General features: G+C 46.6%; 1 protein-coding gene and 1 long non-coding RNA gene across 3 annotated transcripts in view; one reads left to right on the top strand and one right to left on the bottom strand.

Annotated features, from left to right (window-relative positions):
* Positions 1 to 742: 742 nt before the first annotated feature.
* Positions 743 to 7,213, bottom strand: TM4SF5 (transmembrane 4 L six family member 5). Its single transcript, XM_082440500.1, has 5 exons — positions 6,849 to 7,213; positions 1,840 to 1,920; positions 1,327 to 1,463; positions 911 to 1,094; positions 743 to 836 (listed from the first exon to the last, which is right to left on the bottom strand). Exons 1-5 carry the CDS (start codon positions 7,020 to 7,022, stop codon positions 822 to 824), a joined length of 591 nt encoding a protein of 196 aa, XP_082296626.1. The 5' UTR covers positions 7,023 to 7,213; the 3' UTR covers positions 743 to 821.
* The window catches only part of LOC309649900, a 33,760-nt gene continuing 19,501 nt past the window's right edge, over positions 1,348 to 15,606 (top strand). For both annotated transcript variants that reach the window (XR_014257351.1, XR_014257352.1), the window contains exons 1-3: positions 1,348 to 1,486; positions 1,847 to 1,999; positions 10,700 to 10,810. This is a non-coding gene — a long non-coding RNA (uncharacterized lncRNA). The remainder of the gene's footprint in view (positions 1,487 to 1,846; positions 2,000 to 10,699; positions 10,811 to 15,606) is intronic.

The raw sequence follows: 15,606 nt of genomic DNA on the forward strand, positions 1-15,606 counted from the left end.
TCTGTATGCTGAGTCCAATTGAGGACCTTTGTCCTTGCTGCCCTCTCTGCCTGGAATCTCCCAACTGTCCAGATGGTTAGCCCATCCACCAGATTTCAGCTCCAGTTTCTCTTTCTTGGACTTTATCTTATTAAAAAAGTCCATCCATCAGTCAATATCTATCCCACTACCTCCGTGTTTTAAAAAAGTACTTATCACCAATTAAAATAATCTATTGCCTCTTTTAAAAATTGCCCATCTTCTACCCCTGGAATGTTAAATTCTTTAAGAGCACAGAACTTGCCTGTCTTGTTTACACAGTATTTCCAGTGCACTAATAGTTCAATAACTTTTTTTTTTTTTTTAAATTTATGGCTGTGTTGGGTCTTCGTTTCTGTGCGAGGGCTTTTCTCTAGTTGCGGCAAGCGGGGGCCGCTCTTCATCGCGGTGCGCGGGCCTCTCACTATCGCGGCCTCTCTTGTTGCGGAGCACAGGCTCCAGACGCACAGGCTCAGCGATTGTGGCTCACGGGCGTAGTCGCTCCGCGGCATGTGGGATCTTCCCAGACCAGGGCTCGAACCCGTGTGCCCTGCATTGGCAGGCAGATTCTCAGCCACCTCGCCACCAGGGAAGCCCCTCAATAACTATTTATTAAGGAAATAACAAGCCGGGTGCAAGGGTCCCAAACACGAGAGCCCCAAGCCACGGTGTATCTGGAGACCTTCGGACACTCCTTGTATAGGGCACAATCTGAGACGCGGAAGAGAGCTCTAAATACTTTATTCCAGGGCGGGGGCGGGCCAGGCGGGTGTCCAGGAGCGACGGACCAGATCCGTGGAGCCTCAGTGAGGGGCGCCCTGCGAAAAAAAAGTGAGGACGCAGTCAGGGAGTAAATAGATTTCCTCGACAGCTCCATCCCACACCTTCCCACCTCCTTCTTCCGACAGTCGCCGCAGAAGACACCAATGGACGCGTTCACCAGCTGCACCCCACACAGCAAAATCTCCAGGCAGGAGGCGGCCACCAGCAGCGAGAAGAGCGTCACGTTCCAGGAGACCACACCAGGCGGCTCCACGCACGAGCTCCACTGAGTGCGGTTGAGCAGGTAGGAGCCTCTGCGGGCGGGGCAGGGTCACGTGAGAGAAGGAGGTCACGCGGAGCGCCCCCCCCTCGGGGCTCCCCGCCCCGCGCAGGCGCCGAGGGGCATATGCAAAGGACTCGTTCGGCCCACGTGGAGGAAGCTGTCTCGAAGCCGAGTCCCACCTAGGTTTCTCAGTCCACGTGGGAAAGACAGGTGGGCAGTAGCAGAGAATGGGGGCGGGGGCGCGAATACAGGCTGAGCCTTACGCGGTTTGTTGGAAGTGGTATGCCCAGGAGCCGTCCTTTAAGCACTGTGGTCCAATTCGGAGCCCGGCTCCTGATACCGAGAGGCAGTAGATGGCACCAAGCATCCCGAACGCCGAGCAGAAGACCGATCGCAGCATCTGGATACACAGTGCGAGGAGAGGTGAGTTGGGCCGTCCCCGCCCCACTCGTGGGCAAAGCGCGCCTAGCTCCCCCCGCCCTTTGTTACCGAGCTCTAGCCAGTCTCGTTAAAAATACATTTCCCGTCAAACTCCAGGGCTTGGAGTTCGGCTAATTCTAAGAGCCAGTGGCCGCGGAGGTTCATGGGGATTGTAGTTCCCTCCGGTCAGGCCCACTGAAGCCTAAGATTTGCGGGTGCGAGGGAGCGGTAAGATGGAGCCTAGGACTCTGCAGAGGAGCTCGTGAAGCTGGGAATTCTGTGGAGGGGTTTAGGTGTGATTCTTCGAAGACCGATTCAAAGACCTATGCTGAGTGCCGTCTTAATTTGCATCTTACCCTGCAGCGATTCCCACAGCAGCCTGCACCACAACAGCCTTTGCCCCCTGCCCGGACGGCGGAAATTCCTGGACACAGTACCTGTGGGATCAGAGTCGATGTGATAGCGAGTCACCCAGGTCCCCAACTTGGATCAGTGCTTACCCCGTAATGTGACGAGGTAAGCTTCCTGTGATGCCTTCAGTCATTTGGACTATAGGGAGACCTTATCTCTACTTCTCCTGGAGCAATGTGGGGCTCTGCTTTAAATTTATCTATATTTATGTGCCTACTTATCTCTGTCCAGATTGTAGCCTCCAGGAGGATAGAGCGCAATATCATTATATCCCCCATAAATCTCAGCATATAGTAGGTGCCCAACTGAATGGGAGTCAGGAGGCCTGGGTTTAATGCCAACCTTTTGATCACTTCACACTCCGTGAATTGATTCATCTCTCTGGATCTCAGTTTTGTCCTCTGTAAAATGGACTGTTCTCAGAATTTAATGAAATAACAGGTTGCCTTGATGTCAAGACTTGCTCAGAGTAAATGGTCAATAACTATAGAGTCCCTCAGCAGCAGGAAGGAATAGTGGTGTTGGAATGCCTGGCGAACTGGGATTATGGTGGAGGGTGGAGGAGCATGTAAGACTCTGATGGGAAGAGTGGGAATTCCCAAGATACAGCCCTGATCCTCTTTGTCTTTCTTTCTCCCATGGCCCTCCTCAGAGAGCCCATCCCCTTCCAGGGCATCAGCTGCTCCCTCTAACAATGGTTGTCTCCTAAATTGATGCCTCCAAATTCAAATCTAACTGCCTGAAGGGTATGTTCGTTTGAATGTCTTGGTTTTAGCTTAAGTTCATCCAGCCTCATACTAATCTCACAATTTGTTCCCCCCAATTCATCTCCCTTTGGCTTTCTTGTCTCCATCAGTGGAAATATCCTGCAGGTCACCCCGGCCTGAAAACTTGAATCCTTCACACCTAGCCAGACCTCAAGTCTTTGGAACTTTTCCTTCAATGGTTCTTGAATCTGTCAGTCCTTTTTTCTTCCCCACGTTCAATCCCCAATCACCTCCCATGAGAAGGATGTGCTCAGCCTCCCTACTAGATTTTTGTATCTCTTGCCCTGTGCCAACTCACATTCCATTCTACATTGCTACCACCAGATTAAATTTAGCTTTCAACTGGTCTTTTCCCTGATTCAATCCTTTAGGGTCTCCTCAAAGAGTAGCCCATCAAGACTGAACTCCAGGAAGGCGTTCGAGGCGTCTCACTTCTGGCTCCAGCCTTAACTTTGTTGCACCAGACCAGGTTCTTTGCCCGTCTCCCATCTCTGGAATTCCACAGCTGTCTGGATCTTTGCCTCCCTGTCTTCCTTGTCTGGCACACACCAACAAGGTGGCATTTTGATCTTCTCCAAGGGAGGGGCTGAGAGTTTTAGTTCCATTATATCATCCACAGCAACCTTACAGAAACACCTGCAGAGTTGAATGAACTTTCCACCAGACACTCTTCCCTCTTCCATGTCTCATGGCAGGTCTAGGGCCAGTGCTGGCCCCCTTGCTTGGCCTTTCTGGTTACATCACTTACTCAGAAGCTCCTGGATCCAAAGACACCTGGAATTTGGATTTACCAATTTCAAACGACCTCTCTGTTTGTGGTTTTTTTTTTATAAATTTATTTATTTATTTTTGGCTGTGTTGGGTCTTTGTTCCTGCGCACAGGGTTTCTCTCGTTGCCACAAGTGGAGGCTACTCTTTGTTGAGGTGCACGGGCTTCTTACTGCGGTGGCTTCTCTTGTTGTGGAGCCCGGGCTCTAGGCATGGGCTTCAGTAGTTGCAGCACGTGGGCTCAGTAGTTGTGGCTCACGGGCTCTAGAGCACAGGCTCAATAGTTGTAGCGCACAGGGCTTAGTTGTTCTGCAGCATGTGGGATCTTCCCGGACCAGGGATCGAACCCTGCATTGTGTCCCCTGCATTGGCAGGTGGATTCTCAACCACTGTGCCACCAGGGAAGCCCTGTTTGTGATTTTTTTAAAAATATTTACTTATTTATTTGGCTGTACCAGATCTTAGTTGCAGTACGCGGGATCTTTAGTTGCGGCATGTGGGATCTTAGTTCCCCGACCAGGGATGGAACCCAGGCCCCCTGCATTGGGAGCACGGAGTCTTAGCCACTGGACCACCAGGGAAGTCCCTGATTTTTACTTTTCTAGCCAAAGTGTTTCCTTTTGTTGTCTGAACTCGTCTGTCTTGCTCTCTGCTATCTCGTCTCATTGAAAAGGGAAGGGTAATTGAAAAGGCAGGAGGAAGCACTGAGTTTATAGCTCGAGTCTGTTTACTTTTCTCCATCTCCATGGCCACTGGCCTCATCTCAGCCACTATCATCTCCCCTGGACAACTGTAGTGACCTCAGTCTGGTCTTTCTGCATCCAGTGCTGACCTCCTACTGTTTACTCACCACCCAGCAGCCAGCTATATCCAGCGGGATATGGAGCAACTAGAACTCTCATCCTTTGCTGGTGGGAATACAATTGGCATAAGTACTTCAGACAACTCTTTGGTAATATCTGTTAGCACTGAACATTTGCATACCTTAAGAATCAGCAGTTTTACTCCTAGGTATCTATCCAACAGAAATGCAAACGTACATTCACCTAAAGACATTTACAGGAATGTTTATAGAGCATTATTTAGAATAAACCCAAGTTGGGAACTATCCAAATGTCCATCAACAGTAGAATGTTTAAATAAATTGTAGTAATCCTTACACAATGGAGATAATTGTGTAAATATTAGAAATAATAAACTACAGCACTGTGTAACAATATGGATGAAACTTACAAACATAATGTTGACCTCAAGAAGCCAGAACAAAAGTGTCCACTCTGTATGATTCCATTTATATAAAGTGCTAAACAGACAAAACTAACCTCTGGGATAGAAGTCAGGATAGTGGGGCCCTTGTTGGTGTGGGGTAGGGCCTGGTGGGAGGCACGTCTGGGGTTCTTGTAATGACCCACGTCTTGATCTGAGTGCCGAGAATATGGGTGTGTTCCCTTTATAAAAATTCACTGAGCTGTATATTAAGGATCTGGGCATTTGTCTGTATGACTTTTTAAAAAGGTAAAAAGTCCTTCAATAGTTTTCTGTGAACTTATAATAAAATTCAGATTCCTCACTGTGCCTTTCAAGGGTATAGGTGCTCTGGCCTCTGCCCTCCTCCGATTTCACTTCATCAAACCTCAGCTGCACTGGCGGCCTCTCCAGTCCTGAGATGTGCAGGCCTATTCCTGCCTTACACTTTGTACTCACCTGTCTGCCGTGCTGATTCCTTCTTTTTGTCTTTTGGGTCTCAGTTCAGAAGTCACCTCATCAAGGCCTTCCTTGAAAATGCTGTAAGAAGTGGCCCCCCACTTTGCCTCAGGAGCTCTTTACGACAGCATCCTGCTTTGTTTTCTTGATGGTCCCTACTTTTATCTGAGATCACCTCGCTCGTCTGTTTACTTTGTTCATTCACTATTAATCCAGTGCCTGTTAATCCAGGCCTAGGCACCTGGCACACAGCAGCCAATGAAACAGGCAGCCCTTCCTCCTGTGGGGCGTACACTTTTGCTTCGTTGATACTGTGTGTCTCCCCAGCAGAAACACTGGCTTCAGGGAGTGCAGGGCCCTTGCCTGTGTGCCTGTGGCATAGCATGAACTGTGAATACACTTGAGAACCTTCTCCAGGGTGGCTGAGAGCATGGAGGCCGGAGGGCAGCTGGGAATGAGCATGTTGGGGGGGGCATCCTTGGGGGTCTCCCCAGAAGCAGGCAGGTAAGATCGTGGGGAGGTGGTGGTGGTTTGGGCTGGAGGAGGGGTGTGATGTGACAGCGGCGGAGAGGGTGGGGCTGGGAGGAGTGTGACGTTTCAGAGAGGGTTGAGGTCAGAGGTATGATGTGGAGTCCAGCAGCCATAAATCCATGGGGGAGGGGGAGGGGGAGTAGGAGGACAGACCCGGATGGGTAAGAGGGGATTGCTGGGTAAAGGAGAAGAGGTGTCCCCATTAGCTAACAGACTTGTGGCCAGTGAAAGAGACAAAGGTGAGGCATCCCCCAGAGAATTTCATCAGTCAGCCATCCTGAGAAGTGGGGAACCGTGCAGGGTAGGTCTTTTGTCTTCATGCCATAAAGATGTTAAATTGGCTTGACCTTCCAAAAAGTTCCCCTAGGGACTTCCCTGGCGGTCCAGCGGTTAAGACAGTGGGCACGGTTTCAATCCCTGGTGGGAGAACTAAGAACCCGCATGCCACACGGTGCACAAACAAACAAAACAACAAAAAAGTTCCCTGAATGGGGAGGGGGGTGGCGAATGGGGGTTAGGAAGTCCAGGAAGTCTGTGTCTCCCCTTCCTCAATTTCTCCTGACAGATCCTAGTTTCCAGGGAGCCACGGGGACCCCTTCTCCACCATACTGACCCGGATTCTGAGTTTATCCTTAGTGCCCAGCGCACAGTGGGTATCCAGAAACCTGGGTGGAGAGTGAAGGGACATGGAAGTGGGGGAGGTGACACTGAGCTGATAGGTAGAAAGACTGACCTGCGACATCGCTCCCTGGCTCCAGATGCTGTCACTGTAAACCACACCCACACCAAGCCCATTATTATCTTAACCTGATAACCTCCCATGCAACCAGCTGTTCCTTCTGCCTCAACCCCTGTAGTAGGTGTTCCCAGCATCTGCTCAGCAGGGGGGATGGCGAGGGGCTGGTAGGACATACTCCGTACCCAGGAGGGAACAGTTTCGAGCAGTAAGGCTCCTTCCTTCTCATCCCCCTCAGACATTCAGTTCAGGACCCTGGGGCTGAGAACCTCCCCTACAGAGTGCTCAGTGTTTGGGGGCAGCCTGGGCGGGAGCCTGGTCCCCACCAAGCCACCGCCATCCCTTCCCGGGCAGCCATCCTTTTCCCTCACTCCCTCTCCCTCCTGTTCAGGACCCCGGAGAGTGGCGCCCAGCCCCCTGGCCCGTGTGCCCTGGCCAGCCCTCTCACCATCAGGCCCCCGCCGATGAAGCCAGCCATGAGCCAGACTTGCAAGCTGAGGTGGTCCTTGGTCCAGGTGGTCTGACCGTTGGGCACTAGCAGGAGGGCGTTGGCCACAATGCAGACCAGGGAGAGGAGGATGAGGGAGAGCCCCACGAAGCGGGCACACTTTCCTGTGCACATGGTGAGGCTCTTGGCAAGGACAGGCAGCAAGTGAAAGTGAGCCCGAGGTTCCCCGGTCCAGAGGGAAAAACAAGCCCGGAGCAAAGGTCGAGGAGGAGGTGTGGTGAAGCTGGCAGTAGCCGATGATAAGGGACAGAGGCAGGAGACACGGGGCTGCAGCAGAGACGCGGCAAAGGGGAGGATGTGGTGGAGGAGGTGGGGGAGCCTGACACGCAGAGGAAGTTGCCTGGGCTCAGTGTGTTCTTCCTCTTTTTCTGCACACACCTCTCCACAGAACCTTGGTCGATTCCTTACCTGCTTTGTGACTTAGCCAAGCCCCTTAATGTCTCTGTCTCAGTTGCCTCATCTGTACAAAGGGCATACAGCCAAGGTACGCCCTTGGCTCTCGGGCAGGTGGTGAGGATTAAATGGGTTAGGGAGTTCCCTGGCGGTCCAGTGATTAGGACTCGGCACCCTCACTGCCTGCGGCCTGGGTTCGATCCCTGGTTGGGGAACTAAGATCCTGCAAGCCGCGTGGGGTGGCCAAAAAAAAAAAAAAAAAAAAAGGGTCAAGGTGAGGGTGAGAAACATTTTATAACCAAGGACACGCTAAGCCAGTGTATGGTGCCCTATTAGTCCCATAGGGAGATTTTCTCCTGGAAAGAAACTAAAGATGGTGGTGGAGGTTCATTATCCTTTTGTTTCTTCTTGTTAATGTCTGTTTATTGAACCATCTTCCTGTTGAGACCACCACTGAGGTCTCATTGATTAAAGCATCCATCCCCCTGGCCTCCGTGTTTGATTCAGCAATGGCCACGTGATCCAAGCCAGCCCCATGGGAACCAATTTCTGGTTCTTGTTGTTGGCAATCTGAGGTCAAAGAATTCCTGTTTTTGTTGCGCTGCTGCAGTTGCTGGTGGCATATTGTCACCTGCCTGCTGGAGAGTGAAGAAAATCCAGAGGAAAGACCAGTCAAGAGATGGAGAGAGACTAAATCCGCCCCCGCACCACCCCCCGACTTGTGGGATCTTAGTTCCCTGACCAGGAATTGAAGCTGGGCCCTCGGCAGTGGAAGCGCAGAGTCCTAACCACTGGACCGCTAAGGAATTCACAAGACTAAGTCTTGATGACATCATGTGAACGTGTAGATCCAGCTATGCCTGAAGCCTGATCAGTCCTTGGAAACTTTTGATTATGTGAACCAGTTTGAGTTGTGTTTCTGTCAACTGCAGGGTAAAGAGTCTTTTTTTGTTGTTTTTTTTAAACCTCCCTCTGTTTTGAGCTGCACACGACAGCATTTTTTTTTTCCACATCTCTATTGGAGTATAAATGCTTTACAGTGTTGTGTTAGTTTCTGCTGTACAACAAAGTGAATCAGCTATATGTATACATATATCCCCATTATCCCCATATCCCCTCCCTCCCACCCTCCCTATCCCACCCCTCTAGGTTGTCACAAAGCATCGAGTTGATCTCCTTGCGCTATGCAGCAGCTTCCCACTAGCCGTCCATTTTACATTTGGTAGCGTATATATGTCAATGCTACTCTCACTTCATCCCAGCTTCCCCTTCCCCCACCCTGTGCCCTCAAGTCCGTTCTCTACATCTGCGTCTTTTTTCCTGCCCTGCCACTAGGTTCATCAGTACTGCTTTTTAAAATTCCATATATATGCGTTAGCATACGGTATTTGTTTTTCTCTTTCTGACTTACTTCACTCTGTATGACAGACTCTAGGTCCATCCACCTCACTACAAATAACTCAATTTCGTTCCTTTTTATGGCTCAGTAATATTCCATTGTATATATGTGCCACATCTTCTTTCTCCATTCATCTGTTGATGGGCATTTAGGTTACTTCCATGTCCTAGCTATTGTAAATAGTGCTGCAATGAATATCGTGGTACATGTAGCTTTTTTTTTTTTTTAAATTTATTTATTTATTTATTTATGGCTGTGTTGGGTCTTCGTTTCTGTGCGAGGGCTTTCTCTAGTTGTGGCAAGTGGGGGCCACTCTTCATCGCGGTGCGCGGGCCTCTCACTATCGCGGCCTCTCTTGTTGCGGAGCACAGGCTCCAGACGCGCAGGCTCAGTAGTTGTGGCTCACGGGCCTAGTTGCTCCGCGGCATGTGGGATCTTCCCAGACCAGGGCTCGAACCCGCGTCCCCTACATTGGCAGGCAGATTCTCAACCACTGCGCCACCAGGGAAGCCCAACATGTAGCTTTTTGAATTATGGTTTTCTCAGGGTATATGCCCAGTAGTGGGATTGCTGGGTCATATGGTAGTTCTATTTTTAGTTTTTTAAGGAACCTCCATACTATTCTCCATAGTGGCTGTATCAATTTACATTCCCACCAACAGTGCAGGAGGGTTCCCTTTTCTCCACACCCTTTCCAGCATTTATTGTTTCTAGATTTTTTGATGGTGGCCATTCTGACCAGTGTGAGGTGATACCTCATTGTGGTTTTGATTTTCATTTCTCTAATGATTAGTGATTTTGAGCACCTTTTCATGTATTTGTTTGCCATATGTATGTCTTCTTTGGTGAAATGTCTATTTAGGTCTTCTGCCCATTTTTGGATTGGGTTGTTTGTTTTTGTGATATTGAGCTGCATGAGCTGCTTGTATATTTTGGAGATTAATCCTTTGTCAGTTGCTTTGTTTGGAAATATTTTCTCCCATTCTGAGGGTTGTCTTTTCGTCTTGTTTATGATTTCCTTTGCTGTGCAGAAGCTTTTAAGTTTCATTGGGTCCCATTTGTTTATTTTTGTTTTTATTTCCCTTACTCTAGGAGGTGGGTCAAAAAGGATCTTGCTGTGATTTATGTCATAGAGTCTTCTGCCTATGTTTTCGTCTAAGAGTTTTATAGTGTCTGGCCTGACATTTAGGTCTTTAATCCATTTTGAGTTTATTTTTGTGTATAGCGTTAGGGTGTGTTCTAATTTCATCCTTTTACACGTATCTGTCCATTTTTCCCAGCACCACCTATTGAAGAGGCTGTCTTTTCTCCATTGTATATTCCTGCCTCCTTTGTCAAAGATAAGGTGACCAGATGTGTGTGGGTTTATCTCTGGGCTTTCTATTCTGTTCCATTGATCCATATTTCTGTTTTTGTGCCAGTACCATACCGTCTTGATTACTGTGGCTTTGGCTATCTGGAGTCTTTTGTCTCTCCATACAAAATTTAAGATTTTTTTTTTTGTTCTAGTTCTGTGAAAAGTGCCATTGGTAATTTGATAGGGATTGCATTGAATCTGTAGTTTTTTTTTTTTTCTTTTGGCCCTGCAGTGTGTCTTGTGGGATCTCAGTTCCCTGACCAGGGGTTGAACCCAGGCACTCGGCAGTGAAAGCACAGAGTCCTAACCATTGGACTGCCAGGGAATTTTCTAAAGAGTCTTTTTTGACACAGAGATGAATTCATTAAGCCGTTGCTGTGGACAGAGCCTTGTGCTGGAGAGTACAGGGATTCACAGTTGCATGCGTGAGACCCAGATATGGGCTTTAGGAGAACATGCCTGAGTTAGCTCACTGGTAAAAGGAAGGTGTAAGATACAAGATCCCAGCCTACATCAGCTGACCTCCAACCAATCCACACATTGGTTTCACTCAACCAATGTTGAGTGAAACCAATGTATGAGTGAAATAAATGCTGATATTTGTAGACCACTAAGACTTCGTGGGATTTTTTTGTTCCACAGCAATAGCTGACTGACACAGACCCCATTATCTAGGCCACAGCTGATTGATCCAAGAAGGAGTAGCCAACCCAAAAGCAGACATGAAACCAGAGACCTGTGTGGTTGCTTGAGGTAAGAACTCTGCCCAACAGAGAGAGGTACCCTCACTGAATGATGACTGATCAATGAATTGGATCTTCATTCTTGGGAAAGTTGACTGAAGACAACCTGAGAGTCATCAGAGAGAAGGATGGCCCCAACCTGAGAGTCATCAGAGGGAACTGAGAGAAGTATGAAAGCAGGGAGTGAGCAAAAGCCACAAGGCAACTGAATCCATAAATAAGCAGAAGCCATAGGAAGAGAATTGTGTAGAGAACAGGTATTCAGAAACAGTGCAGGAGGAAGAAGCACTGGGGAGTAGAGGTGGGGAGCCCGGGTCCGAGGTGAGGCAGAGGATGCGTGGTTCTGCTGAGTCACCGGAAGTGATGTTGAACCACTAGAGCAGCTGTGATACCCATGTCGCGGGTCTTCCCACTTAAGCCTGGAGCGGGGATTCAGCCATTGTCCTGATGGACAGGGAGTAGGGCCAAGAGAAGCTGCATATTCATTACAAGTTCATCAGTCCTGAGTCTGAGAGATGGTTCTGCTTTTCAGGGTAAGTAAAGAGAAAAAAAGAAAAGTTGTGTGTGGGGGGTGGTTGTGTATTCATTTCTATTACATTTTGTACAACTCCGTATGCACGGAATAATAATGTTAAAAACATTATAGGGATTCTGAAAAACTTCATCAAAACAAGGGAAAGGGCACATCGTCCTGAAGACTGAAAGAAAGAAACAGAACTCTTGAGAAATATTTACTGTAGGATTTGGAAGGAATTTTCAGGAAGGGTTTCACTAGAAGGAGGAGCAGAGTTCTTTAAGGAATGAAAGACTGAGATGAAAAGGCACCAGGGCGTGTTTGGGGAAGAAGGAGAAACTCAAAAAATGCACAAAGAGAGCTAAAGTCCACGTGAGAAGCACTGAAGAACAAGACTGAAAGTGGGGCAAAGCGGGAGAGGGATACCGAGGACAAACTTGAGCAAGATGCACAGGAAAAGGACCAAAAGATTAGAAAAAAAGGACCAGCGATCAAAACAGCACAAGGGAAGATAAGAGGGAGAATAGAGACGGAAGGTAAGGAAACCAGCTGCTCCCAAAGATAAGAACAGAGCTGGTGGGAGTGACGTCACAGGTGACAAATCTGTGCTCGGAGAAGGCTTCCCCAGGGCGCGGCTCCACTTGAGTTAGTGGGCTGGAGGGCGTACTGTATCCCAGGTGAAGTATTAAAAGTGAACTGAACCCAGATCCATCCTGACGAAATATGTGAATTAAAGAATACAGCTCAGGGGCTTCCCTGGTGGCGCAGTGGTTGAGAATCCGCCTGCCAATGCAGGGGACACGGGTTCGAGCCCTGGTCTGGGAAGATCCCACATGCCGCGGAGCAACTAGGCCCGTGAGCTGCAATAACTGAGCCTGCGCGTCTGGAGCTTGTGCTCCGCAACAAGAGAGGCCGCGATAGTGAGAGGCCTGCGCACCGTGATGAAGAGTGGTCCCCACTTGCCGCAACTAGAGAAAGCCCTCGCACAGAAACGAAGACCCAACACAGCCAAAAATAAATAAATAAATTAATTAAAAAAAAAAAAAAAAGAATACAGCTCAGCAAAGTTAAAAGGCTTCCTAGAAAGGAACAAAAGTCGTTCAGGCTTGAGCCGTCTCTGTAACACTAAATGCCCAGAAGACAAGGGAGCAACATATATAGTCATGACACAAGCTATGAGTCAGTTATTGTACGTGTATGCAAGTTTCCTCTTGCGTGTGAAGGGCAACAGAACTGCATTTCTGAGAATGTTTAGGTTTGGAAATACCACTATGTCTCCTTCTTCTCCTTTTTTTTTTTTTTTTTTAAGATATTTTAACTCACCAAGAGATGAAGTGAAATAAAAACTCCAAAAATGTGTAATCTTGGCATAACTGGAAATAATTTTTATAAACCCAGTTATGACACTGAATATAAGTTTCAAAAAATCCTTTTAAAGATAAAATATATAGTGTAAATTGTAAAAATTATATTAACAGTAGTAAAGATGTCAATCATTTATTGCCGGCCATGACTAGAGTCCATTTTAAGGAAACTTATCAGGTCACAGAAACTCAACTCTACTGAAACAAAAAGAGCATTTATTGGTTCAGGTAATTAAAATGTCCAAAGGCAGAACCAACTTCTGTGTGTGATCCACGAAAGAAATAATTGATAAGCTGGACTTCATTGATTTTAATTAATTTATTTTTATTTTTTGGCCACGCCACGTGGCATGTGGGATCCTAGTTCCCTGACCAGGGATCGAACCCATGCCTCCTGCAGTGGAAGCATGAAGTCTTAACCACTGGACCGCCAGGGAAGTCCTGGACTTCACTGAAATTAAAAACTTCTGCTCTGTGAAAGACACTGTCAAGAGAATAAGGAGACACGTTGCAGATTGGGAGAAAATATTTGTAAAAGACATATCTGATAAAGGATTGTTATTCAAAACATACAAAGAACTCTTAAAACTGAACAAGAAGAAAAAAGAGCCACCTGATGTAAAAATTGGGCAAAAGACTTGAATAGACACCTCATCAAAGAAGATATATAAATGGTAAATAAGCACAGGAAAAGATGCTCAACATCATATGTCATTTCCCTACAATAATGAGATACCACTACACACCTATTAGAATGGCCAAAATTCAAAACACTGACAACATCAAATGCTGATGAAGACGTGGAGCAACAGGAATTCTCATTGATTGCTAGTGGGGATGCAAAATGATACAGGCACTTTGGAAGAAAGTTTGGCAGTGTCATAAAACTAAACATACTTTTACCATAAGACCTAGGACTCATGCTTCTAGGTATTTACCCAAATGATTTGAAAAACTTATGTCCCCACAGAAACCTGCACATGGATGTTTATAGCAGCTTTATTCATGATTGCCAAAACTTGGAAGCAACCAAGATGTCCTTCAGTAGGTGAATGGCTAAATAAACTGTGGTACATGCAGACAATAGAATATTGTTCAACATTAAAAGAAATAAGCTCTCAAGTCATGAAAAACATAGAGGAAACTTAAATGCCTATTTCTAAGTGAAAGGAACAATCTGAAAAGGCTACACACTATGTGATTCCAACTATATGACACTCTGCAAAAGGCAAAACTCTGGAGACAGTAAAAAGGTCAGTGGTTGCCAAGGGTTGGGGGATGGGGAGAGATGAATAGGCAGAGCTCAGAGGATTTTTAGGACTGTGAAATTATCCTGTATGATATTATAATGGTGGATCCATGTCATTAGACACTTGTCAAAACCCATAGAATGTACAACACCAAGAGTGAACCCTATATAAACAATGTTGTTTTTTTAAAATTTATTTATTTATTTAAGCTATGGACTTTGGGTGGTAATGATATGTCAATGTAGGTTCATTGATTATAACAAATGTACCACTTTGATGGGGGATGTTGATATTGGGGGAGACTCTGCACGTGTGGGGGCAGTGGGTATGTGGAATGCTCTGTACTTTCTGTTCACTTTTGCTGTGACCCTAAAACTACTCTAAAAAAATATAGTCTATTTTTTAAAAAAGTGTCCAAGCTAAGACAGTAGATCTTTTTTTAGAAATTTTATTGAAGTATAATTGATTTACAATATTGTGTTGGGACTTCCCTGGTGGTGCAGTGGTTAGGAGTCTGCCTGCCAATGCAGGGGACATGGGTTCGAGCCCTGGTCTGGGAAGTTCCCACATGCCACAGAGCACCTAAGCCCGTGCTCCACAACTACCAAGCCTGCGCTCTAGAGCCCGCGAGCCATAACTACTGAGCCCGCGTGCCACAACTACCGAAGCCTGTGCTCCTAGAGCCCGTGCTCTGCAACAAAGAGAAGCCACAGCAATGAGAAGCCCGCGCACCACAATGAAGAGTAGCCCCTGCTCGACAGTACTAGAGAAAGCCTGTGTGTGTACGGCAGCGAAGACCCAACGCAACCAAAAATAAATAAATAAATTAAAAAAAATGTTACAATGTTGTGTTAATTTGTTCTGTACAGCAAAGTGACTCAGTTACACATACATATATATGTATATAAATGTATGTGTACAAATCATTATGTTGTACACTTAAAATATATACAATGTTATATGTCAGTTATATTTCAATTTTGAAAAGTCTCCCAAAAGATTACATTGTGTTTTAAAATTGAGACAAAAAAACTAATGATAGGGACTTCCCTGGTGGTACAGTGGTTAAGACTCTGCGCTTGCACTGCAAGGGGCACGGTTCGATCCCTGGCTGGGGAACTAAGGTTCTGCATGCCATGAGATGCAGCCAAAAGATAAATAAATTAATTAATTTTAAAAAAAACTAATGATATATTAAGAAAGTCATGGAAGCAAAGTAGTGGGGCAAAAATTGGACGTGAGTGAAGGTGTTAATTTACCACATGATTTACCATGAGGTAAAACAGGAAAGCACCAGCAGTTTGGAAGAAAATCTCGGTGACAGTAGGGGATCAGTCTTGAGAAGTGCTGCATCACCAGTGCCCTTAATGGCAGAGAGGTCAGTCAGAAAATGAATCAGAAGAGTTGGACTCGGAAGAAACTTTGTGAATATTTTAACCAATTTGTTTTACTTACAGTTTTCTTTTCATGTATGCACCAGAATGATTTTCTTTTTGAAGGGCCTAAAATAACTTTTAATTAGCATACAATACATATTTTAAGTGCTTAGAAAGCATTGTGTTATAATTTACCAGGCAGCATTTTTTTCTTAGTGGTACATAAAATAATAGCGTGTATTATAATTGAAGATGTCTTAGTGGAATTCTCTGTGTAGGCCCAGTTCTGGACCCAGTGAATC

The sequence above is a fragment of the Balaenoptera physalus genome (genome assembly GCF_965194825.1).
Source record: "Balaenoptera physalus genome assembly, chromosome: 20".
NCBI lineage: Eukaryota > Metazoa > Chordata > Mammalia > Artiodactyla > Balaenopteridae > Balaenoptera > Balaenoptera physalus.